General features: G+C 40.5%; 1 protein-coding gene across 1 annotated transcript in view; it reads right to left on the reverse strand.

Moving 5' to 3' along the window:
- KIF15 (kinesin family member 15) overlaps positions 1–24,812 on the reverse strand; it is a 93,443-nt gene that overhangs the window by 39,213 nt on the left and 29,418 nt on the right. Inside the window, exons 8-19 of the mRNA XM_023231554.2 lie at positions 21,265–21,474; positions 17,990–18,115; positions 17,710–17,832; positions 14,873–14,996; positions 13,469–13,545; positions 13,021–13,230; positions 12,005–12,182; positions 9,849–9,990; positions 9,035–9,176; positions 3,696–3,893; positions 1,509–1,616; positions 876–981 (exon numbers count right to left, since the gene is read on the reverse strand). Of these exons, the coding sequence (XP_023087322.2) occupies positions 876–981; positions 1,509–1,616; positions 3,696–3,893; positions 9,035–9,176; positions 9,849–9,990; positions 12,005–12,182; positions 13,021–13,230; positions 13,469–13,545; positions 14,873–14,996; positions 17,710–17,832; positions 17,990–18,115; positions 21,265–21,474 (1,744 nt within the window). The remainder of the gene's footprint in view (positions 1–875; positions 982–1,508; positions 1,617–3,695; positions 3,894–9,034; positions 9,177–9,848; positions 9,991–12,004; positions 12,183–13,020; positions 13,231–13,468; positions 13,546–14,872; positions 14,997–17,709; positions 17,833–17,989; positions 18,116–21,264; positions 21,475–24,812) is intronic.

A 24,812-nucleotide genomic window follows, 5' to 3' on the forward strand; every position in this document is an offset into this window, starting at 1 on the left:
AAGCAGCTTATTTAAAACTTTAAGCAGGCTGGGCATGGTGGCTCATGCTTGTAATCCCAGCACTTTGGGAGGCCGAGGTGGGTGGATCCCCTGAGGTCAGCAGTTTGAGACCAGCCTGGCCAACATGGTAAAACCCTGTCTCTACCTACTAAAAATATAAAAACTAGGCCACGTGTGTTGGCTCACGCCTGTATTCCCAGCACTTTGGGAAGCCAAGGTGGGTGGATCACCTGAGGTCAGGAGTTCGTGACCAGCCTGGCCAACATGGCAAAACCATGTCTCTACTAAAATTAGCTGGGCTTGGTGGTGCATGCCTATAATCCCAGCTACTTGGGAGGCTGAGACAGGAGAACTGCTTGAACCCAGGAGCCAGAGGTTGCAGTGAGCCGCCGAGATCCCACCACTGCGCTCCAGCCTGAGCAACAGAGTAAGACTCCATCTCAAAAAAAAAAAAAATCCAAAGAAGAAAAAAATTAGCCAGGCATGGTAATGCACTCCTGTAATCCCAGCTACTACTCAGAAGGCTGAGGTGGGGAATTGCTTGAACTCGGGAGGTGGAGGTTGCAGTGAGCCGAGATCATGCCACTGGACTCCTGCCTGGGTGACAAAGCAAGACTCTGTCTCACAAACAAATAAACAAAAAACTTTAAGCAAACATTTGTATCATTTGTTTGTGGACAATGATGGAGAAATTTACCTTTTATGATATATAACTGTTACTTACCACTGCATGCAAATTCCAGTCTGGTTATCAAACAACAAACAACAACAAAGCAACCATCCAAAAACATAGGAACAGCTTTATCAATAAGAGTAAAAAGATACTGAGTTACAATATTCCTTCAAGTCACAAAGGTCCTGATAGAATAACTTACAGTCATTTTTAGTTTGAGTCTCTTGAAGCTGCTTTTCAAGGACATTCAACTGTGAGAGAAGCTCTTCCTGCTGTTTGGTCCAATCAATTCTCTCTGATGAGAAAAGCTTTGGGAAAACAGATAAATTTACTGGAAAAGGAATCCTGGTATGCTAAGACGCACTCCAAATCATTGCCTCCCAAAGTGCTGGGATTACAGGTGTGAGCCACCATGTCTGGCCTCATTAACCTGCTTCTGTTTTTAAAGTCTAGTTTTTACGTCTCTGACCAGAAGAAAATTGGCTGTCCCCATGAACTACAGTAAAGAGGATTAACAACTACGAAGCCATGGACAGTCCATCTTGGTTTCTTCTAAACACATAGCAAGGGATCCATCTGCATTATTGACTAAGTCAGCCAGGTGCAGACTATGCATGCCTGTCTCATTATCAGAGCAGCATGCCAAGTAACAAGGTAGAAAATACAGCTCAAATAAGTCTTCACTAAGGCCATGTGGCAACACTTTCTTTCTGTGATACTCTCTGAGTATGTTTCATACATACTCAAGGATGTTTGAGGATCCTTGAGGATGTTTCCTCAAGGAAACATTTGAGGGTACTTCATACATTTTCTGAGGCTGTGTTCTTGGTCTCACCTCCTGCATTTGGGTAGAATGATGTTCCAGTTTGTCAACGAGCTGCTGAAGCTTTAGGTTTTTATGCTCTTCTTCATCCAATTTGGCTTGAAGAGCACTCATTTGTTCCTGCAACACAAAAACTTCAGTCATCAAAATTTCTTTTAATGAAATTCTCAAACATTCCACCATTTCTTCTGCATTAAAGACAAAACAAAACAAAACAAAACAAATTCAAAACTTCATATGAACAAAGGTATCAGAGGCCCGTTTGGAGCCAGAAAGCAATATCAAAAGGTTATGTACTAAATGATTTCTAATGTTTCAGATTTACACTTGTGGTCCGTTAAAGTAGATACTTTGAAATACAAAGGAAAGAAGTGATTAAAATTAAAATCCTGGATTAAATGATAGGGCCATCTTGAGACTTCTAAGAAGCTTCCTCAGGGCTGCAAGCAGTTACCTCACCAGAAAGGCCTCCATGGCCTGGAAAGGACAAAATACTGGGGTTTGGGGTGGTCTGGCCCACTCCAAATTTTACTGGACAGTAGAAAACCTATTTTTAAAAATTAACAAATCATAAAAATTCTGGAATAATCAAATTTCAGGTTATTTCAAATATACTAAAAGTTGTCTAAAATTTGATCTATAATTGAAGGGGTGGCTTGCCCCTCCACACCTGTGGGCGTTTCTCAGGTGGAATGAGACTTGAGAAAAGAAATGAGACACAAAGTATAGAGAAAGAAAAAGTGGGCCTAGGGGACCGGTGCTCAGCATACAGAGGACCTACACTGGCAGTATTTATTGATCATTATCTTTACTATCTTAGAAAAAGGGAAGTAGGAGGATAAGAGGATCATCATTCTGAGAAGGTCAGCAGTAAGACATATGAATAAAGATCTCTGTGACATAAGTTTAAGGAAAAGTGCTGTGCCTTGATATGCATATGCAAACATCTCCATAAACCCTTTTAGTGCATAAAGAGCAGCATTGCGCTAGCAAGTCCTACTTTTCGCCCTAAGGCGGTTTTCTCCTTTCTCAGTAAACAGAACATACAATCGGGTTTTACATCGAGATGTTCCATTGCCTAGAGACGGGCAGGAGACAGATGCTTTTCTCTATCTCAACTGCCAAGAGGCCTTCTTTCCTCTTATACTAGTCCTCCTCAGCACAGAACCTTCACGGGTGTCAGGCTGGGGGATGATCAGGTCTTTCCCTTCCCACCAGGCCATATTTCAGAGTATCACATGGGGAGAAACCTTGGACAATACCTAGCTTTCCTAGGCAGAGGTCCCTGTGACCTTTGGCAGTGTCCCTGGGTACTTGAGATTAAGAGAAGGGTGATGACTTTTCACAAGCATACTGCCTTCAGGCACTTGTTTAACAAAGCACACCCTGCACAGCCCAAAATCCCTTAAACCTTGAGTCACCACAGCACATGTCTCTTGCAAGGACAAGGTTGGGGGTAAGGTCACAGATTAACAGCATCTCAAATACAGAACAAAATGGAGTCTCTTATGTCTACTTCTTTCTATTTAGACACAGTAACAGTCTGATCTCTCTTTCTTTTCCCCACAATAATAAGATTCTTTCAGCTTTCTTTTTTTTAAGACAGAGTTTCGCTCTTGTTGCCCAGGTTGAAGTGCAGTGGCGTGATCTCGAATTACTGCAACCTCTGCCTCTCAGGTTCAAGCAACTCTCCTGCCTCACCCTCCCGAGTAGCTGGGATTACAGGCATGCACCACCACACCTGGTTAATTTTGTGTATTTAGTAGAGACGGGGTTTCACCATGTTGATCAGGCTAGTCTCGAACTCTTGATCTCATGTGATCTGCCTGCCTCAGCCTCCCAGAGTGCTAGGATTACAGGCAAGAGCCACTGCGCCCGGCCTCTTCTAACTTTCCTTAGCAGATACAGCACTGTGCTATATAAACCAGTTCTGGAACTTGAAGCTAGCGGCCAACTGGTCATTTTATACACTAGGGAACCAAAGCCCATGGAGAATGACTTGCTAAAGATTGCAAAGTGGAGACAAAATGCAAGAGTGGGCTGATTCCAATCTAGAAATGATTATAAACCCACACTAAAAAGATATGATTTTAATACTAAGCACTTTTGAACACTGTAACTTACAGGGAATTAAAATAGTAAGGCAAATTTATTTAAATGGATGTCCAGTTATTTATTTTTTCTAGAACAAAACATTACCTGCATTGTACTAAGCTCTTCAGAAATGGCCTCAAAGGCTTGTTCATTCATCTCGGGTGGAACTGGCTCATTTAATATATCATTATCTAATATATTAGAATTCTGAGTGTATAGAGAGCCAAAGCTTCCCGTTTCAGGGCTTAATTTTGGTACTGGTCGGGAACGAAGTTGGCAGGCCTTGGTTGGTGTAGTTATAATCTGCAGCAAAAAATGATTATGGAAAACATTAGCACATATTTAAAAAGGGCATATTTAATAATTTTGTGAATAGAGAGGATAAAATTGAAATACTATTCATGAAAAGAAAGGAAAAAGTGTCCTTGAAACACAGTATAAAAATGCCCAAGTGGAAATAAATTTATCAATTCAACGCAGTCCCAAGCAAAATCCTAATACAATTTTTAAAAATAAACTTAATGAGCTGATATCTAATTTCATACAAAGAATAAATGTACAAGAAGAGACAAGACAATTAAAAAGAACAAGCCAGGCATGATAGTTCATGGCTATAATCCCAACACTTTGAGAGGCTAAGAAGGGGAGGATCACTTGAGGCCAGGAGTCCAAGACCAGGCTAGGCAACATAGTGAGATCCTGTCTCTACCAAAAAAAAATTATTTTAATTATTTTTACAGGCACGGTGTCCCGGGCCTGTAGTCCCAGCTACTTGGGAAGCTGAGGCAGGAGGATCCCCAGAGCCCAGGTGTTCTAGGGTGCAGTGAGCTATTATCACACAATTGCACTCCAGCCTGAGTGACAGACTGAGATCCTGTCTCTCAAAAAAAAATAAAAAGAAAAAGAACAAATCAGGGAGACTTCCCCATCTGATATAAAAATACATAGGGGTATGGGAGTATGGTCATTAAAATAGTATATTACATTACTGTACATATTAAAACAGTACATTAGCTTATGTACATTCAAATAGAACACTGGGAGGAAATACAAAGTCCAGAAATAGAATTATTATTATTATTGAGACAGAGTCTTGCTCTGTTGCCCAGGCTGGAGTATAATGGTGTGATCTTGGCTCACCACAACCTCTGCCTCCCAGGTTCAAGCGATTCTCTTGCTTCAGTCTTCCAAGTAGCTGGGACTACAGGCACACACCACCACGCCTGGCTACTTTTTGTATTTTCAGTAGAAATAGGGTTTCACCATGTTGGCCAGGCTGGTCTCCAACTCCTGGCCTCAAGTGATTCACCCGCTTTGGCCTCCCAAAGTGCTAGAATTACAGGCGTGAGCCACTACGCCCAGCCCAGAAATAGAATAATTTTTCTGTGGAAATTTCAAGTATCAGGAGTAGCTGAGACCAAAGGTGCACGCCACCACACCTGGCTAAATTTTTTTTTTTTTTTTTTTGCAGAGGTAGGGTCTTACTACGTTGCCCAGGCTGGTCTTAAACTCCTGGACTCAAGCAGTCCTCCTGCTTCTGCCTCCCCAAGTGTTGAGATTACAGGTGTGAGCCACTGCACCTAGCTGTATTATTATTATTATTCTTATTTTTAAGTTAAATCCCTTTCTCATACCATTCAAAAGAAAAACAGCGGATACACAAACACCTCAATGTAAAGCAAAATAAAAGGCAAAAAAGTCATAAAGATAAAAGGCCAATAAACCTGGCTACATCAAAAATATAAAATTTCTACATAACAAAAGCATCACATGCAAAGAAGAAAGACAAGCAACATGATGGAGGAATATATTGGCAGTATACCTAACAAATGCTTATTACATAAAAACAAAATCTGAAGAAAAATATTTTAAAAAATAGTAAAATAGGCTCTTTCTTTTCAGGGAATAGGATATACAAATGGACATGAACATATGAAAGGATATTCGAAATTAGAGAAATGAGAATTAAAACCTTAACAGCAAGATCTCATTTTTTACCCATCAGATGGTCAAATATTAACAAGCCTGACAATGTCAGTTCCTGTGGACAGTGCTGGGCAAGGAGTGCATCTATGCTGCAGGCACAGGGTACAGACACTGGGAGGGAGCTTCAGCTTGACTCACTCAAATGCTAAGACATCCTAAAATGACCAATTCTCCTTTAACGGAATCCACCCCCAGAGAATGCATGCACTCGAAACCATCTACTTAAGCCACAGAAACCTAGGGTTAAAATGAAGTAGGTACCAGTTAATATGGAAAGATCCAAGGCATATCCCTTAAGGGGATATCCCTCATGGTGCTTCAAGCTCTATAATTCAAGCTCTATAATTCTTCTGTCCCTCAAGGAAGATGCCTTGGATCTTTCTACATTAACTGGTATGAGGCTCATATCCCTTGAGCCTCACATTAACCGGTATGAGGCTCATATTCCTTGAGCCTCATATCCAAATGAGGCTCTAGGTACCAGTTAATGTGGAAAGCTCTAAGGCATATCCCTGAGTTAACAAAAGCATATTGTGGAATAACATATGAAGAATGACTCTTTGAAAAAAAAAAAGCAAAACAATAAGCAATCTAGGAAACAACTCTATGTGTTTTCTCAGTCTGTATATATTTATAGTATAAAAATGCTAAGAAAAAGGATTAAACTACCTCCAGGAATTGGGGGGGACAAAGGATTAGATTAGATCCAGATTGGAAGTGATGCTGAAAAGGAATTTTAACTTTAACTTGAAATATGTATATTTCTTTTAAACAAAGAGAATGTATTCATATAGTAGTTGCACAACTAAAACAACAACAAAGGCTCTGAATTGCTATGCCGCTCTTCATAGCATAGCTATGAGCCAATCCTCTGAGTCCTGTTTACTCAGTCATAAAAGGAAGAAGTAGGACTAGAATGCCATGGTGCTTCAAGCTCTATAATTGTGCTAAGGGGCTACAGACACAGAATTATAAAATATTTGGCAGTATTCTGCAAGTATTTTTCAATAATTTCTTACAAAAATTTCAAAGGCCACCTTTTTTAAAAAGCAACATTAAAAAAAAATTCTGGTCAGGCATGGTGGCTCACACCTGTAATCCTAGTGCTCTGGAAGGCTGAGGCTCCAGGTGGATCACTTGAAGCCAGGAGTTCAAGGCTGCAGTGAGCCATGATCATGCCAATGCACTCCAGCCCGAGTGACAGGGCAAGACCCTGTCTCTAAAAAACAAAACCAAAAATAAATAAATCAAAATTTTAAAATAATTTCTTAAAATTTCTACCTGTATAGGAAAAAACCCAGCATTTTCCAGGTTGAATAAATCATTATATATCCACATAACATTCTTGAGCAGCTGCCAAAACAAATCAAAAACCAAAACAGAAACAAAAAAGGGGAGAACATTTTTTCCCCTGCAGACATAGGACAAACTCTAAAATATTGCTTTAAAACACACACACACACACACACACACACACACACACACACACACAGACACACACACACACACACCCCCCTCAAGCTGTAGAAAGAGATTTGCTACTAAATACCTTTTATATCTTTGAAAATTTCAGTCACAGGCCAGGCGCAGTGGCTCACACCTGTAATCCCAGCACTTTGGGAGGCCAAGACGGGCAGATCACCTGAGGTCAGGAGTTCAAGACTAGCATGGCCAACATGGTGAAACCCCATCTCTACTAAAAATACAAAAATCAGCCGGGTGTGGTGGCAGGCACCTGGAATCCCAGCTACTTGGGAGGCAGAGGCAGGAGAATCACTTGAACCCAGGAGACGGAGGTTGCAGTGAGCCAAGATTGTAAACTAAGGCACGCCAGCCTGGGCAACAAGAGCAAAATTTCATCTCAAAAAAAAAGAAAAATTTCAGTCACATGAATTACCTATTCAAATGAATACAATTACTTAGTCTTCCATTAAGTGACACGAAAAGCACCATTACTAAAAATAATCATCATAAATAAACATCTATTTATATTTTAAGACACATAAGGAAAGGTTTTCTGTCTTTCTTCTCTACTTCTTTCTTTTATTGAAAAGAACTTGAGGCCGGCGTGGTGGCTCCCACCTGTAATGCTAGCACTTTGGGAGGCCGAGGTGGGTGGATCATGAGGTCACAAGTTCGAGATCAGCCTGGCCAACATGGTGAAACCCCATCTCTACTAAAAATACAAAAATTAGCTGGGCATGGTGGCATGCACCTGTAATCCCAGCTACTAGGGAGGCTGAGGCAGGAAAATCGCTTAAACCCCAGAGGCAGAGGTTGCAGTGAGCTGAGATTGTGCCACTGCGCTCCAGTCTGGCTGACAAGAGCAAGACTCTGTCTCAAAAAAAGAAAAAAAAAGAACTTGAATTCAAGCTGGACTTGAATTCCTGGGCTTGAGCGATCCTTTTGGCTCAGCCTCCCAAGTAGCTGGGACTACAGGCCTGCGCCACCACACCCAGGTGTGGTAAAATTTTTTTAACCTTCAGAAAATTTGACACAAAAATGTGATACAAAAACTGAAATCAGCATCACCTCCTCAACCTTTTGTTTTCCTTGTGTACTTCCTTTCTCTCTCCTCATTCTCAGTCATTCATACATTCTTTTTTGTTTGTTTTTCTTTTCTTTTCTTTTTTTTATTTTTATTTTTATTTTTTTTTGAGGTGGAGTCTCGCTCTGTCGCCCGGACTGGAGTGCAGTGGCCGGATCTCAGCTCACTGCAAGCTCCGCCTCCTGGGTTTACGCCATTCTCCTGCCTCAGCCTCCCGAGTAGCTGGGACTACAAGCGCCTGCCACCTCACCTGGCTAGTTTTTGTATTTTTAGTAGAGAGGGGGTTTCACCGTGTTAGCCAGGATGGTCTTGATCTCCTGACCTCGTGATCCGCCCGTCTCGGCCTCCCAAAGTGCTGGGATTACAGGCTTGAGCCACCGCGCCCAGCCTGTTTTTCTTTTATGAGGGATATGGTTATTGAGGACAAAACCCTCTCATGTTATTTCCAATGGCACCTGTGATCCCTTAGTGGTCTTTGCCCTTTAGGGTTTCTATTCTACTGAAAGCTTTGAGGACATGTTACATTGTAGCAATAGCTGTCATTTTACTGATACCTACAAGGTACCAGGTAGCTTATCTATCTCATTTAGTACACTAAAACTCTGCAAGTAAATTACTTTTATCTCCAATCTAGAGAAAAGAAAGATTAGGCTCAGAAGTTAGGAAACCCTGCCTAAGGTTAGCAGCACATTCAAATTTGATTCCAAATGCCGAATTCTTTCCTACTCCACCCTACCCCGGGGGGACACATCAGTGGGGTTGCTGGCAGCAATCCAAGGACCAGTGTGACATGGGTGTTAATTACCTGCATGGGATGTCGTCAGCATCCGGAGATAGACCATACAGACTCCATTACTAATAAAATGACACAGCAGTGATTTCAGATGGAAGTATGGTTCAGATGACCTACCTTAAGTGTTTCAGCATGAATTTTATTCAGCTGAGAAACTTCTTGCCGCTTGCAGGCTTTTGTTGCTTCCAAAAGGTTTTCAAGATTAAGGTTCGCTTTTTGCAAAGACTGAAGCTCTGATTCCAATTCTAGCTGCCTTTTCCTAATAGATATTGTAAAACTGAGTATTTCAGGTAATAAGTAATGTCAAACATCTATAGAGTAGTTTACAGTTTATGCTCTCACATAACTTTATAGTTATCTCTAAATCAGAGATATTCTCTATTCTCTCAGATTATTCCCTTCATTCTCCAGTTCGGTAAACTACAGCTCAGAGACTGACTGTTTAAGGGATTCAACTAGTAAATAAATGGTAGAGCTCAAATTCAAAAGTCCAAATAGTCCATGATTATACCATATGTGATATGTCATTTTTGAACCAAACATTTGTTTATATTTTAGGGTAAGCTTGATCTTAGTTATAATATGAATGCGATTTATCTTTGTTTTTACATAATGAGAATCAAGTAGGAATATTAATAAACCTATACTTCCTAAAAATCTTAACAACTCTGATTACCAAATTTAAATTTAAATAGTTTATTATGTAAGTTCAATAGACTCTCAACCCAACAGGAAAAAACTGCTTAAAACACCTGTATTATCTAATATTAGTAAAGAGCTAGAAGCATGCTTTTTCTTCATGTCAAAGTAGTTGCTTCTATGAGAGTTTAATATTTAAAGTAAAACGCCCAATTGAATTATCAATATTAACACTACAGCAAATGAACACTAAAAGAAAGTAAGTGTGCATGCATGTGTATTTAGACTTTACCTAGTAAGTTCTTTGAATTCTTCATATTCTTGCTTTGAATTATTCAGCTCTGTCTGAATTTGCAGGAGTTGTGCTTTTAACTTCTCAGTGTTTGCAAACGAACATGGCTCTTTCTGAGCTTTAGGAGAAAATCCTTGCTGATCTGTTAATAAGAAAACAATCTCAGTCTTTTTTTTTTTTGGAGACAGGGCCTCATTATGTTGCCCAGGCTAGAGTGCAGTGGCTATTCACAAGCACAATCATAGTGTACTGAAGCCCCAAATTCTGGTCTCAAGTGAACCCCCTGCTTTAGCCTCCCAAATAGTTGGGACTACAGGTGCATGCTACCATGCCTAGCTTCACAACTTCAGTATTTGAAAAACAAAAATAACAGGACACATTTTCTAAGTTTTCTGTCAGGTATCAATTTTGGGCCACAAGGAGGAAAAATGAGAAATGGGTTGGAAAGTGAGCCCTAAAATACAAAAGCTTATAACTCATCAGAAGGCACAGGATGTGAGAGTGTGCCAAAGGGGATTAGAAGTCATGTTTAAGAAGGAGAGGCCATAGGATGAAGAAGCGTAGTTAAGGCAACACCTTTCCCATTAGGAGAAAGAGCAAAGAATGACAAAAATGTGGCATGCCTAATGCTAGACAGAGAAACAGCAGCCAGTGAATCTTGCAAGAATTAGTGCTAGCAGCTAATGTTAACAGCCAAGGAATTATTTAGAAAAGGAAACAAATAGCAAGGGCAGCAGGTTGTAAGAACTCAGTATCATCTACCAGGTAGAAAATATTAATTTTCAGGAAATGCCTAGAGCACTGAATATGTTGAAGAGAGTCCACTGAGTTTCAGTGTGGGAAAAGATCACGTAAAAGTTGTTTAGAGAGTGATCAATGTTTAGAAACTGATGAGATCCAGATATTAGTATCTTCTGAAGGGACTAAGTCAAGGTACTATGGAGACCAAAACAAAATGGCCAACAAAATAACGGGCACTGTAGGGAAAAGTAGTTTAAATAAAACAGAAAACCTAAGTCAGGCCTGGGGGCTCACATCTGTAATCCCAGCACTTTGGGAGGCCGAGGTGGGTGGATCATTTGAGGCCAGAAGTTCAAGATCAGCCTGGCCAACATGGTGAAACCCCATCTCTACCAAAAATACAAAAGTTGGCTCGGTGTGGTGGTGTGTGCATGTAATCCCAGGAGAGAGCCTGAGGCAGGAGAATCGCTTGAATCCAGGAGGTGGAGGTTGCAGTGAGCTGAGATCGCACCACTGTACTACAGCCTGGGCAACAAAGTGAGACTCCATCTCAAAAAAAAAAAAAACAATAGAAAACCTGATAGTAATTTTACATCTAATATCTTAAGTCTCTCCCCAACCCAGTTACTGTGACTCTTAATATTCTATTCAGTCGTAACAGAATGGAAGAAGGCTTAAAAAATGAAATTTTAAAAAGCAAAGAGACAGTCTTCTTTATGAATGTAGAATAAAAACAGTAGAACTTTCTCAGTTTCAACCTAAAAGGAAACCAAGGCCCCGTCTATGATAAAAGACCATGAAAATATTAACTCCAAGACTGGGGCAAACACAGACTTTGTTACCAAATCCCAGGGTATGAACACCAACAGCTGTCAAGACTGTAAGACAGACTTAGTACTAACTAAACCACTTTTCACATAGTATGCAAACTTATGAAAGCAGCATGTAACTAGAGAGTGCATACACTGGTAACCACAACATCAGGACCCAAACACTGTGCTGAGTCTGACCTTTCTACATCTCTTACATTGCACAGGCCTAACTAGATTGATAAACATTTCAACTCGATTTTTATTCATGTTTGATTAATTAAACACTTTTCATTTCAAATACTTTAAACCAGAAAATTTAGTAAAAATTTAACGTAGTATCTGAATCAATCTTTTTATCAATAAAACAGAAATACAATGAGTATTTTCTTATTATATCTATTAGCTTACATAGTTTATGCTCTGTGATCTTTGAGAAAAAAAAGTTTAGTAAATATCTTTCTATAACATAAAAGAATATGTGTATAAGACATTAGCACAGCAGGCCTGGAGGCTAAAAGGAAGACCCTAGTCACAAGGCACTACAAATGCTCTTTAATACAGTCCTTTCCTATATGGAACGTATATACAACAATCATTTCTTACTTTTGTCACTTTTCTCTATGCCACTTATTTCAGAGAAAGCTTTTTCTAGTTTTGCAATGGTCTGGGCATCCATTTCTTGGGCTCTTTTCACAGGCTCTAATAATCTCAGTCTTCTATTCTCCTCCCTGAGGGAATGATTTTCCATAGCATACTTTGCAACTCTGGGGTGGTGCTCTATCTGTGACATAGAAGAATTACATGCATTATACATTTACAAACATTTCTTTAGTGAATTAGTTCCTCTAAAAAGCCATTAGAAAACTAGGTATGCACATGCACTACTGGTGGTACCCTTCTGTAACTACCGTGGAAAGCAACTTGGCATGTGTGATCAGTTTGAAAATATGCATGTCCTGTAACTCTGCTATTCTCAGTCGGAGTCTAGACCCTTGCAATGTTCACCCACCTAAGGAGGTAAGCACAAGGGTGTACACTGTGGCAGGCTTTTCATGCAAAGGAGACTAGTTAAATCAACACACTGAAAAGAACAAGGACTGAATTAATCCTGTCAACCAAGATTAACTGAAAAAGGCAAAGTGCAGAAAAGTGTAAAGGAGAAACAAAAGTAAAAATATCCACCCATATTAGTTTGAATATTCATTAAAAACTCCGGAGAGATAAACAAGAAGCTGATAAGAGATTTTGGTTTTTCCCACAATGTACCTGTTTGACCTATCCATTCTCCCTAAGGAAAAGGAAAAACAACAAAAACTTTAAAAGGCACAACTCTAAAGAGCCTACTAACTCAGACAACCACAACGCCCACTGGGTGAAATTCTACATGGCCTGCTAGAGTTGCATACTATGTAGCAACGTCACCACAACTTCTTCCTTTTCCCCTTCTCTTCCCTTTAACTATTTTAAAAAGGCAGGTAAAGGAATTATGCAATCACACTGTCAGAAGAATTCACTTAAAACAATTTCCATTGTATTAAAGAACATGTACTTGGTGACAAATTTAGATTTGCTTTGAACTTCTTTTATTTTTAGAAATATTACAGACGCCCTATACTCACTTGTTCTCGCAGAGTTTGAATCTCATCCCTTAATTCGGAGAGCAAACGATCCTGCTCCTCAGGCAGAAAACTTCCCCGGGATTCCTTGTGGAGCTTTTCCAAGCGTGTTATTTGATCCTCTCGGAATTTCACAATCATTTTATTAGATTGAATAAATTTTTCCTTTTTGAGGGTGAGGTCTTCTAATTGGGTAACTTTTTCTATCAGAGACTTAAAGAAATTCATAATTTGGTTAAACATGAAAAATAATTCAACATCCTTAAATTTTCGTAAGTCCAGCAATAAATACTAACTTCAAATTTAATCTTAAAGGCAAAATTTGATTTTTCATAGCCTTCTTTAACTTTATTGACTTGGTATTATTTATTTCACTCAGTAATGCAACAAAAACCACACAGCAAAAAACGAAGTATCCTGAATCTCCTTTATTACTAATTCCATTTCCTACCTTCTTTTCCTGTTCAGATTTCTTAAAGAATAACATTGCTTCCTGGAAATACTCCATATAATTAGTCTTCTTTTTGTCTGTAATTGATCCAATAAGAAAGGGAAGATGAAAAAAAAATATTTAACACATTTCAAACCCAAGAGAACAGACAGCCTTTAATTTGATTGCTCTCAACTAATCTAAAAGAATGAGACTGTGGCCGGGCACAGTGGCTCATGCCTGTAATCCCAGCACTTTAGGAAGCTGAGGCAGATGAATCACTTGAGGTCAGAAGTTCAAGACCAGCCTGGCCAACATGGTGAGACCCCCCCCCCCATCTCTACTAAAAATACAAAAAATTAGCCGGGCATGGTGGTGTGCATCTGTAGTCCCAGCTACTCAGGAGGCTGAGGCAGGAGAATTGCTTGAACCCAGGAGGTGGAGGTTGCAGTGAGCCGAGACCGCACCACTGTACTCCAACCTAGGCAAGAGAGAGAGACTCCATCTAAAAAAAAAAAAAAAAAAAAAATGAGACTGTCATCACCAGATCATGGATTTCAAATTAACCATTCCACATATTAGTTGTTCTTCAAAGAGTAAGTTTCTCTTTATTTAGTTAATATGCACAATAGATTACATATGGTGTAACAGAAGTAGAAGTAGATTTTTTTAAAAAATTAGAGCAGTCCTAGGGTGCTGTGCACCTCTTAAGATCTATTAATAATTCACCCTCTTGGCTTTATGGATTTCCAGTTAATTAATTCTCTACTAGCTATTCTTTGAAGAAAAGTAAGTCTCTCTTATCCTATAGCAAACATATATAGGTTACATCTGCTATGTAGAAGTAGATCTAAATGAAATTAATCTCTTTAGCACTTATTATGGATTATTCAAAATTATTTTAATTCTCCCTTTTACTATATCTCACAGAACTCACTGCCTATGGTATCTGTATCTGATTACAAACAAAGCACTATGTTCCTATATAGGAGAAATAAGCAGAAAGAGACACTTATAGAAAAATGTGGGTTGCCTTATTGTGTTGTGTCTATCTTTTTTTTTTTTTTTTTTTTTTTGAGACGGAGTCTCGCTCTGTCGCCCAGGCTGGAGTGCAGTGGCCGGATCTCAGCTCAATGCAAGCTCCGCCTCCCGGGTTTACACCATTCTCCCGCCTCAGCCTCCCGAGTAGCTGGGACTACAGGCGCCCGCCACCTCACCCGGCTAGTTTTTTGTATTATTTTAGTAGAGACGAGGTTTCACCGTGTTAGCCAGGATGGTCTCCATCTCCTGACCTTGTGATCCGCCCGTCTTGGCCTCCCAAAGTGCTGGGATTACAGGCTTGAGCCACCGCGCCCGGCCTAGGGCTCTTAAACTATTATTTGTACACAGTCTTCCCCAAGATAAAGGACAGCGTGCTTATCCTACCTCTGGTCAGGAAGCTTTCTGATGGCGTCTGTCCTGAAGCAAGCTCAGCCAGTTGTTCTTTGAGCCTCTTCACTTCAGCTTGGAGCTGGCTCACATTTCCTTGGGTGTCTTCATTTACTACTGCCTGTTCAGGAAATTTTAAAAAAGCATTAAAATAATGCTTTTTGAGTAGTATAGTCCTGTGTTTACATTTGTTTGATATGATTTGTAGTGATGAACATCAAACAAAACTTCACGACCACACAGGAATCACAGTGTGCTTGAGTGGGGAGGAAGCTTCCTTTTCTTGTGCCTTCAGACCTGGAGCCAGAGAGAGACAGCCCCAGCCAGGCTCTCTTCCCCCCAGCTGACTAGGCCTGAGCTGTTAGGTTGGGTCACCTTTGGGATCCGGGTGTGTTAACCTAATACTTCTTTCCCTGAGAACAACAGCCTTCCCCCACCCTCCCAATGGAGAAGAGTCAACACCTCAATGAGTATCATTTCCCCTCTTTCCTAGCTCCCTACAGGGAAGGAGCCTAACCTCTAAGTGCATGATGACTTGCAGGGCTGGCTTGAGCTCTGCAGAAGCAACCTTCTCCAGAGGAATCCAACCTTTATTTTTTAACAGCCCTTTTGGAAGGAGGGATTGGTGTGACACTTCCTTTTTTTTTTTTTTTAATTTTTTACCACACTAAATGATTATCTTCATTTTCTTAAAGAAATGTCTTATTTAGGACAACTTCTAAAAGGCTAAAAGACTCACAAACAAAATGTGCCACCGTGGGTCAGGATGTCAAGAGTTGGGGAGGCCACACATGTGTGGTGACAGGGAATATATGAGATCTCTTTGTACTTTCTGTTCAATTTTGCGATAAACCTAAAACTGCTATAAAAATAAAGTTGGCTGGGCATGGTGGCTCACGCCTGTAATCCCAGCACTTTGGGAGGCCTAGGTGGGTGGATCACGAGGTCAGGAAATTGAGACCATCCTGGCTAACACGGTGAAACGCCGTCTGTACTAAAAATATAAAAACTTAGCTGGGCATGGTGGCACCTGCCTGTAGTCCCAGCTACTTGGGAGGCTGAGGCAGGAGAATCACTTGAACCCAGGAGGCAGAGGTTGCAGTGAGCCAAGATTGTGCCACTGCACTCCAGCCTGGTGACAGAGCGAGACTCTATCTCAAAAAAAAAAAAAAGTTTATTAATTAAAAAAATAAATCTTTAAAAAGGTCCACTAAAGGGTGACAATGAGTGCCAACAGCTGAGTACCAACCAGGTCAGAGGACTCAGCTATGAAATATTCAATACTCCAGGAAGGAAAAAACACCCTGTGACAGCCCCAAGGTCTTCTGTATTCTTGCCGTAAGCCCAATTTGCTCATTGGGAAAAATTTAAATAGTACATCCTTAAACAAGTCCCAGATATTCTAGCACTGTCCACTGATAGGCTGCAGAGGGCTTACCATTGAGAATGACGAGTAGAAGTCTCTTGGTTTTGTTCTTTTGTGTGTTAAGCAGCCATTTCCAGTTGCTTCTGATTCTTATGGCCAGCTTCATTACAAGGTACTACTGTACTTCTGACATCACTGTCCCATCAGTGACATCACAATTCTAATTATCGCTGCAGTTCTATAATCTCCAAAGACTTCTAGTAAATCTTAAGAGACTTAGGGTCAGAAAGCTCTAATGATTTTTCCTCCTCATCTTACTAGTACTCCATAGTCCAAGGAAATAAAACAAATGACTAGATCTATAGTCTTCTGATTGACCCAAGGAAAGGGGCAACATGGAACCCCTGATTTACAGCCAATTGGTCTGAAAGCACAGATAGGACAAGCTAGGGCTTGCAATTGGCATCAGAAGTCAGGGGCAGTCTTGTAGGACTGAGCCCTGAACCTGTGAGATCTCACCCTATCTCCAGACATATATTGTTAGAATGGAACTAAATCAGAGGATACTCAGCTGATATCTGCTACAGAACTGACTGATTGGCTGTTGGCAGGAGGAAAGACTCACAAACTTAATTTGCTTTCCCTTAAGAAAACATTTGTCAGCTGGGTACAGTGGTTCACACCTGTAATCCCCACACTTTGAAATGATGAGGCAGGAGGACTGCTTGAACCCAGGAGTTTGAGACCAGCTTGGGCAACAAAGTGAGACCCTGCCTGTACAAAAAAATTAAAAAATTAAGGCTGAGGCAGGCAGATCATGAGGTCAGGAGATGGAGACCATCCTGGCTAACACGGTGAAACCCTGTCTCTACTAAAAAATACAAAAAATTAGCCGGGCATGGTGGCAGGTGCCTGTAGTCCCAGCTACTCGGGAGGCTGAGGCAGGAGAATGGCATGAACCCAGGAGAGGGAGCTTGCAGTGAGCCGAGATCACGCCACTGCACTCTACCCTGGGCAACAAAGCAAGACTCTGTCTCAAAATAAATAAATAAATAAATACTTTTTTTAAAAAATTAAAAAATTAGCCTGGCATGGTGCTGCATGCCTGTGGTTCCAGCTACATAGGAGGCTGAGGCAGGAGGATCTCTTGAGCCCAGGAAGTTGAGGGTAGAGTGATCTGTGTTTGCACCACTGCACTCTAGCCTGGGTGACACAGCAAGACTGTGTCTCAAAAAAAGGGAGAAAAAACTAGTCAAGCAATAACTACCATAAGATCTAACCTAGGTCTCTGATTACATGTGTGATATAGAAGGGTAGGAAAGATAAAATAGAAATTTTGCATACAGTGAGATAAACTTTTACAGAGAAATAAAAGTTAATGTTAACATTAGGGCAATCACAAAAATGGCATACTGCAAGCTTTAGTATTTTTCTCATTTATTTAATGAAGTATATGCCAGTATTTTACCTTGTTTTTAATCAGCTTGGCTCTTTGAGCAAAGTTAAGTGTTGATAGGGTTTCCCCAAAACACCTGGATCCAGGATGAACATTTGCAATTATGGCTGTTTTGGCATTACCTCCAAGGGAATCCTATTTAATGATAGGAATGGACACATTTTTGGTGAGAAATCACAAGATCTTTTTAAGCAAAGAAAATGTATACTCTTGCCACCAAGGCTGAGAGATTGTCCCACTATCAACTTTAGCATAACCAAAAGGAGCCCAGGAACCCAAGGATCTACTTTACCCGTAGCAAGAAGGTAAGTTTGGAGTCTCTGTAGCAAACATGTCTCTGTTTTCCATTACTCACGTCGACAAGTGCAGTAATCACTTGGCCCAGGCAGCTCAATGATCGATTTATGTTACCTGCTTCCTAAGGTGTTGACGGAAAAGAACAAAAATTTAGGTACATTGGTTTCTCTTTGGTATTTTGAATGAAAATATATCTAGCAGAGGATAATTTTGGATGAAAAGGCAAGTCAGGGACAACGTTAATAAAGAACAACTATTCAACAAACAAAAAAAAGTGCTGAACTATCCCCCTAACCTTTACCTATTTGATGTACACTGTAATTTTAGTATTAGAAGACAAACACAGGCTGGGCACTGTGGCTCATGCTTGTCAACCTAGCATTTTGGGAGGCCGAGGCGGGCAGGTTGCTTGAGCTCAGGAGTTAGATACCAGCCCGGGCAACATGGCGAAACCCCATCTCTACAAAGAAATATAAAAAACTGCTGGGCATGGTGGCACACACCTGTAGTCCCAGTTACTTGGGAGGCTGAGGTGGGAGGATCACTTGAGCTTGGGAGGTGGAGGTTGCAGTGAGCTGAGATTGTGCCACTGCACTCCAACCTGGGTAACAGAGTGAGACCCTGTCTCAAAAACAACAACAAAAAAAGACAAACACAAAAATCATGCAACGAAAAAAAAAAAATTAATGTCACTTCATGATTGTAATAGTTTGAAACCAAGCTATAGGTAGAGATAAAGACCAGAAAAAAATAGGGAAAAAAAGGGTAGAGTAGTGCATTAATAGGTACTTTTTTCAATCCTTTTATGCTAAAATATTTAAGGGCATAATGCCTAATAACTCACCCATACAGCCCCCAAAGCCACTGATGAACTTATTTGAGGAGAATATTCAGTTTAATTCTGTAAAGGATAATAAAAACTACTTTAAAACAGAAGCTTGGTGGGGGGAAAAATGAGCTAAATATGTTACATTAGATTTTTACTGTAGGTAGTATATTTTGAAAACTGGGTCTGCAGTGGAAGAAGTATACAAAAAAGAGAAAAAGTCAAAATTATAATGCAAGATATACTGAATTCAGAGTCACTGCTGCTATCATTCAGTAAATCAGAAAGGTGGTTAGTGGCATGGTTGAGAGTACTGTAGCAGCTCGGTGTGAATCTCAGCCCTACTTTTATTAGCTGTGTGACTTCAGTTTCTTTAACTGTAAAATAGAAAATAGAAATAATAGCACCTACTTCTCAGAGTTGTTGGAAAGGTTAAATGAATTAATATATATAAAGCATTTTAGAACAGACTTGGTATATGTCCTATTATAAGCATATGCTTTTTTTTTTTTTTTTTTTTTGACACAGAGTCTCACTCCATCACCCAGGTTGGAGTACAGTGGCACAATCACATCTCACTGCAATCTCGACCTCCTGGGTTCAAGGGATCCTCCCACCTCATCCTCCCAAGTGCTGAGATTACAGGCATGAGCCACCATGCTCAGCCCATACGCAATATTTATTAAGCCTCATATCTCAATAGAAATATAAGCTTTAGGCTAGGCACGGTGGCTGATGCCTGTAATCCCAACACTTTGGGAGGCCAAGGAGGGGGTTATCACCTGAGGTCAGGAGTTCAAGACCAGCCTGGCCAACATGACAAAACCCCATCTCTATTAAAAATACAAAAAATTAGCCAGGTGTGGTGGTGGGCACCTGTAATCTCAGCTACTTGGGAGGCTGAGGCAGGAGAACTGCTTGAACCCGAGAGGTGGAGGTTGCAGTGAGCCGAGATTGTGCCACTGCACTCCAGCTGGGTGACAGAGTAAGACTGTCTCAAAACAAAGAAATAAGAGCTTTACATTGCCTGAAACTGCCTCAAATGTAGGTCAGGCGACTCAAATCCTCATTTTTAATGAAAAAAGTAGATCTCTTCCCTCATTCTTTCCAATTCCTCTCCCCTCGCCCATGTATATTCTAAACTATAGAATCTAGAAATATTTTATTGACAATTCATTTTACTCTATATATACATATTGACAATACATATTACATAGAACCTCTGGTCCCACTGTTAATACCTTAGTCTAGGACTAGGTACTTAACCTTTCACACCTGAAATATTAAACAGCGTAAGTGGTCATCTTTTTCTGTGGGCTTTCCCTTCTAAAATCTCAACAGCAGTGGGTCAGATGACTAAGTTTCTATAAAACAGGCTTTCTTCGTGAATCATTTAGTTGCTCAGAAATGTTAAGTGTTTCCCAATGTTCGCAGAGTTGAGTACAAACTTGGCCTAGCACTCCTGGTCCTTGATAATCTGGGCCTGCTTGCCTCTCTAACAAACCCATCCATTGAGCCATGCTGATATGCCAAATGCTACACTCATTCTGCATCCACAATAACCCTTGAGATGCCCCCCTGCCAGGCATGCATTTCCTGTTTCTCTCTCCCTATCCAAATCCTTCACAAGTCAAGTACTACTTCTTTTCCACACGTTCCGCAAGCAGTCCACATTGCACCCTTCTTCCTCTGACCCCTGTTGTCTCTTGTACCCTTATACCCTCTGGTATGAATTAAAACATTTTTGCTACTGACAGACTTGCCCTATCCCATCTATGTTCACTGTTCCACAACAGAAATCTCTGTTTCTTTTCAATAGGAACAATTTCTTATTTCTTTGCCACCCTCAAAACACTTAGCTTGGTATGGTCATATATCAGTTAACAAAAGGGATACTTTTTTTTTTTTTGAGACAGAGTCTCTCTCTGTCACCCAGGCTGCCATGAAGTGGTGCAATCTCGGCTCACTGCAACCTCTGTTTCCCAGGTTCCAGCAATTCCCCTGCCTCAGTCTCCCAAGTAGCTGGGACTACACGTGTGCATCACCACACCCAGCTAACTTTTGTATTTTTTTAGTAGAGACGGGATTTCACCATGTTGGCCAGGATGGTCTCGATCTCCTGACCTCATGATCTACCTGCCTCAGCTTCCCAAAGTGCTGGGATTACAGGTGTAAGCCACCGCACCCGGCTAACACGGGTACATTTTAAGAAATGTGCTGTTAGGAAATTTGATCGTTTTGTGGGTGTCATAGGATATACTTATGCAAACTGCGATGGTATAGCCTACAACAAACCTAAGCCATGTGGTATAGCTATTATACTCTTAAGGGACCCCCATCATAAATGCAGTTCCTCACTGACGGAGACATTGTTATGCATCACGACTATATTGACTGCTAGTAAGAACTCACACACAAGTTGAAGACCATAATTTCATTCTTACCTTCAATCTCATCCCTTCTGCATGGGTATCTTTTTGCCTTTCAGATCCTGCTAAATCCACCAAGTTGAGTAGGGAGGTCCGTATATTCACAATCTCATTACTTTTCTCCATTGACTCTATTGTAATTGTAAAGACAGCATGAGACCTAGACGATTCTCTGTTCATTGATGTTGATGCCACACGTCTGTTCCTCCATCCTCCAGACAACACCTATGCAAAACGAAAACACATTAAAAGAAATGAGAGGACCAGTTACAGTGGCTCATGCTTGTAATCCTAGCAGTTTGGGAGGCCAAGTCTGGAGGATCACTTGTGAACAGGAATTCAAGACCAGCCTGACTAACATAGTGAAACCTCACCTCTACAAAAAATAGTAATAATAATTTGCTATGTATAGTGGCAGGAACCTGTAGTCCTAGCTACTCAGGGGGTTGAGGCGGGAGGATCTCTTGAGCCCAGGAATTCAAGGCTGCAGTGAGCCATGATTGTGCCACTGCACTCCGGCCTGAGCAACAGGGCAAGATCCTATCTAAAAAAAAAAGAAAAAAAGGGGGAAAAAAAAAGGAACAAGGTAAGTACACTTAAAACGTAAAATAAGCACTTGAGAATCACTCATTTTATTATGAAAAATACTAACATACAGCTAATTACTTTCACAGGGAAAAAGAAATATATTTACACAAAGCATATTTTCTCTTTAGAAGAGGAGTTAGGAATATCTATTGCCTTCCACTGTTATCTAGCTTTTTAAGATAAATTATATTATTCCAAGTTCCAATGGTACACAACATCCACCAAAATCAGTAGGAAATTTGTAAAGGGTGATGAGAAAGATTACTGGTCCATTAAGGAATAAACTGAAGTTATTTTCCTTTCCTTTGTGTTCCCTTTCCACGTTACGGAAAGAGAACAAACAGGAAATCAGAGTGCATAGGATCTACAAGTGGTTTTACCACCCTTTATTTGTGTTAACCTAATGTAAGTCACAAAACCTCTCTGAACCCCTTTCTTTACCTACAAAATGAGAATGTTGGACAGGAAAAACCTGTAAATTATCTTTAAGCCCAAAGTGTTGTCAGCTCTTTTGGTCTACAAGGTATTTTTTCCCTTCTATTCCCTATGGCAAGCAGGATACATGAAAGTTCAGAATGAAGCCTCTGGAATCAGATGCATAACAGTTCAAACTATGGCTCCACTATTTACCAGGTGAGGTCTGGGGCCAGCTGAACCTTTTGAAGGCTCAGCCTTCATATTTGTAAATGGGAATATGGGCACCTACCCCACAGAACAGAACATATAAGTTTTAGGTGCATATGAATCGCCTATGGATGTTGTTAAAATTCAGATTCAGTGTGAGGTGGGGCCTGGGATTCTGCATTTCTAACAAGCTCTCAGGTGATGCTGATGTTCTAAGGACCACAGTTTTGGTAGGAGAGTCACAGTATATACAGGGTAAAATGGGGAAATTAGCATCTTTATCTCAAAGGGCATATTGAAAATTAAGTAAAATAATGTGTACCAAAAAAGGTAGCACAGTGCTTGGCACCTTCACTCAATAAATTGTAGCTGTTGGCAGGGCGCGGTGGCTCACGCCTGTAATTCCAGCATTTTGGGAGGCCCAGGTGGGCGGATTATGACGTCAGGAGATCAAGACCTATCTGGCTAACATGGTGAAACCCTGTCTCTGCTAAAAATACAAAAAATTAGCCAGGCGTAGTGGCACGCACCTGTAGTCCTAGCTACTCGGGAAGCTGAGGCAGGAGAATCACTTGAACCCAGGAGGCGGAGGTTGCAGTGAGCCGACATTGGGCCATTCCCCTCCAGCCTGGGCGACAGAGAAAGACTCTCATTTAAAAAAAAAAAAAAAATCCTAGCTATAATAACCCTATTAATCATCAACAGTATAAAACTGAAATTATTTGTATCATTTTTCTTTTTTTTAAGATGGAGTCTCACTCTATTACCCAGGCTGGAGTATAGTGATGTATTCGTGTCTCACTGAAATCTCTGCCTCCCAGGCTCAAATGATCCTCCCACCTCAGCCTCTGGAGTAGCTGGGAGGACAGGCATGCATCATCATGCCTGACTAATTTTTTTGTATTTTTAGTAGAGACGGGGTTTCACCACGTTGGCCAGGCTGGTCTTGAACTCCTGACCTCAAGTGATCCGCCACCTTGGCCTCCCAAAGAGGCTGCGATTACAGGAGTGAGCCACTGCGCCCAGCTATTTGTATCTTGTATATTCCTTGGATAGTAGTTTATGTTTTCTTTCTATAACATTAAATACTGTATATTACATATTAAATACATCTGATACATTCATACAGCTATAAAGAGAGAGAGAGAGAGAGAGATAGAGAGAGAGAGATCCTCCAACCTGAGACAAATTCCAAAATACTATTATTTAAAAAAAGCAGCTGGGCACCGTGGCTCACACCTGTAATCCCAGCACTTTGGGAGGCCAAGGCGGGTGTATTACCTGAGGTCAGGAGTTCAGGACCAGCCTGACCAACATGGTGAAACCCTGTCTCTATGAAAAAATACAAAATTTAGCTGGGTGTGGTGGCAGACACCTGTAATCCCAGCTACTCAGAAGGCTGAGGCAGGAGAACCTCCTGAACCCAGGAGGCAGAGGTTGCAGTGAGTCAAGATTGCGCCATTGCACTCCAGCCTGGGCAACACAGTGAGACTTGGTCTCTAAAATAAAAAAGGCAAGGTATAAAAATAGCACAGTATGCTGTCACTTGTGCAACAGAAGGAGAAAAAGCAAATACAAGCATGTTTGCCTGAATACTTCTATAAAAATCAAAATAAAAAATAAAAAACAAAAATACTTGGTGAATGTTCATAGACTGGGAGACTCAATGTTGTTAAGATGCCAATTCTACCAAAAATAATTGATAGATTCAACAAAATCCCACTCAAAATCCCATCAGCCTATTTTGTAGAAATTGACAAACTGGTTCTATGTAAATTAAAATGCAAAGGACAATGAATAACCAAAATAACTGTCAAAAAGAACAGTGTTGGAAGCCTTACTCTCCCTGATCTAAAGACACTACTTGGCAACAAGTTATGTAATAATCAAGACAGTTTAGTATTGATGAAAAGAAACAGATCAACAGAACAGAATACAGTTAGATATAAACCCATATGTGTACAGTCAATTCACCAAAGGTGCAAAGGCAATGTAATGGGAAAAAGAAAGCTTTTTTCAACAAATCATGCTGCATACTGGATCAAAAACAAAAAGGCAAGAAAAGAGAAGGAAGCATTAGATGAAACAGGCAAAACACACTAAAAAAGATAGTAGAAACCAGTCTAACAATATCAACAATCATATAGTAATGTAAATAAATTAGGTAAGATACTGTCATGAGCGGTTAAAAAAAAGAGCAAAGTATAGCTTTATGGTTTACAAAAAACACTTAACATACTAAGAAACAGAAGGGGCCGGGCGCGGTGACTCACGACTGTAATCCGCCTGTAATCCCAGCATTTTGGGAGGCCGAGGCGGGCAGATTATGAGGTCAAGAGATCGAGACCATC

The sequence above is a fragment of the Piliocolobus tephrosceles genome, chromosome 2 (assembly GCF_002776525.5).
Source record: "Piliocolobus tephrosceles isolate RC106 chromosome 2, ASM277652v3, whole genome shotgun sequence".
NCBI classification, from domain to species: Eukaryota; Metazoa; Chordata; class Mammalia; order Primates; family Cercopithecidae; genus Piliocolobus; species Piliocolobus tephrosceles.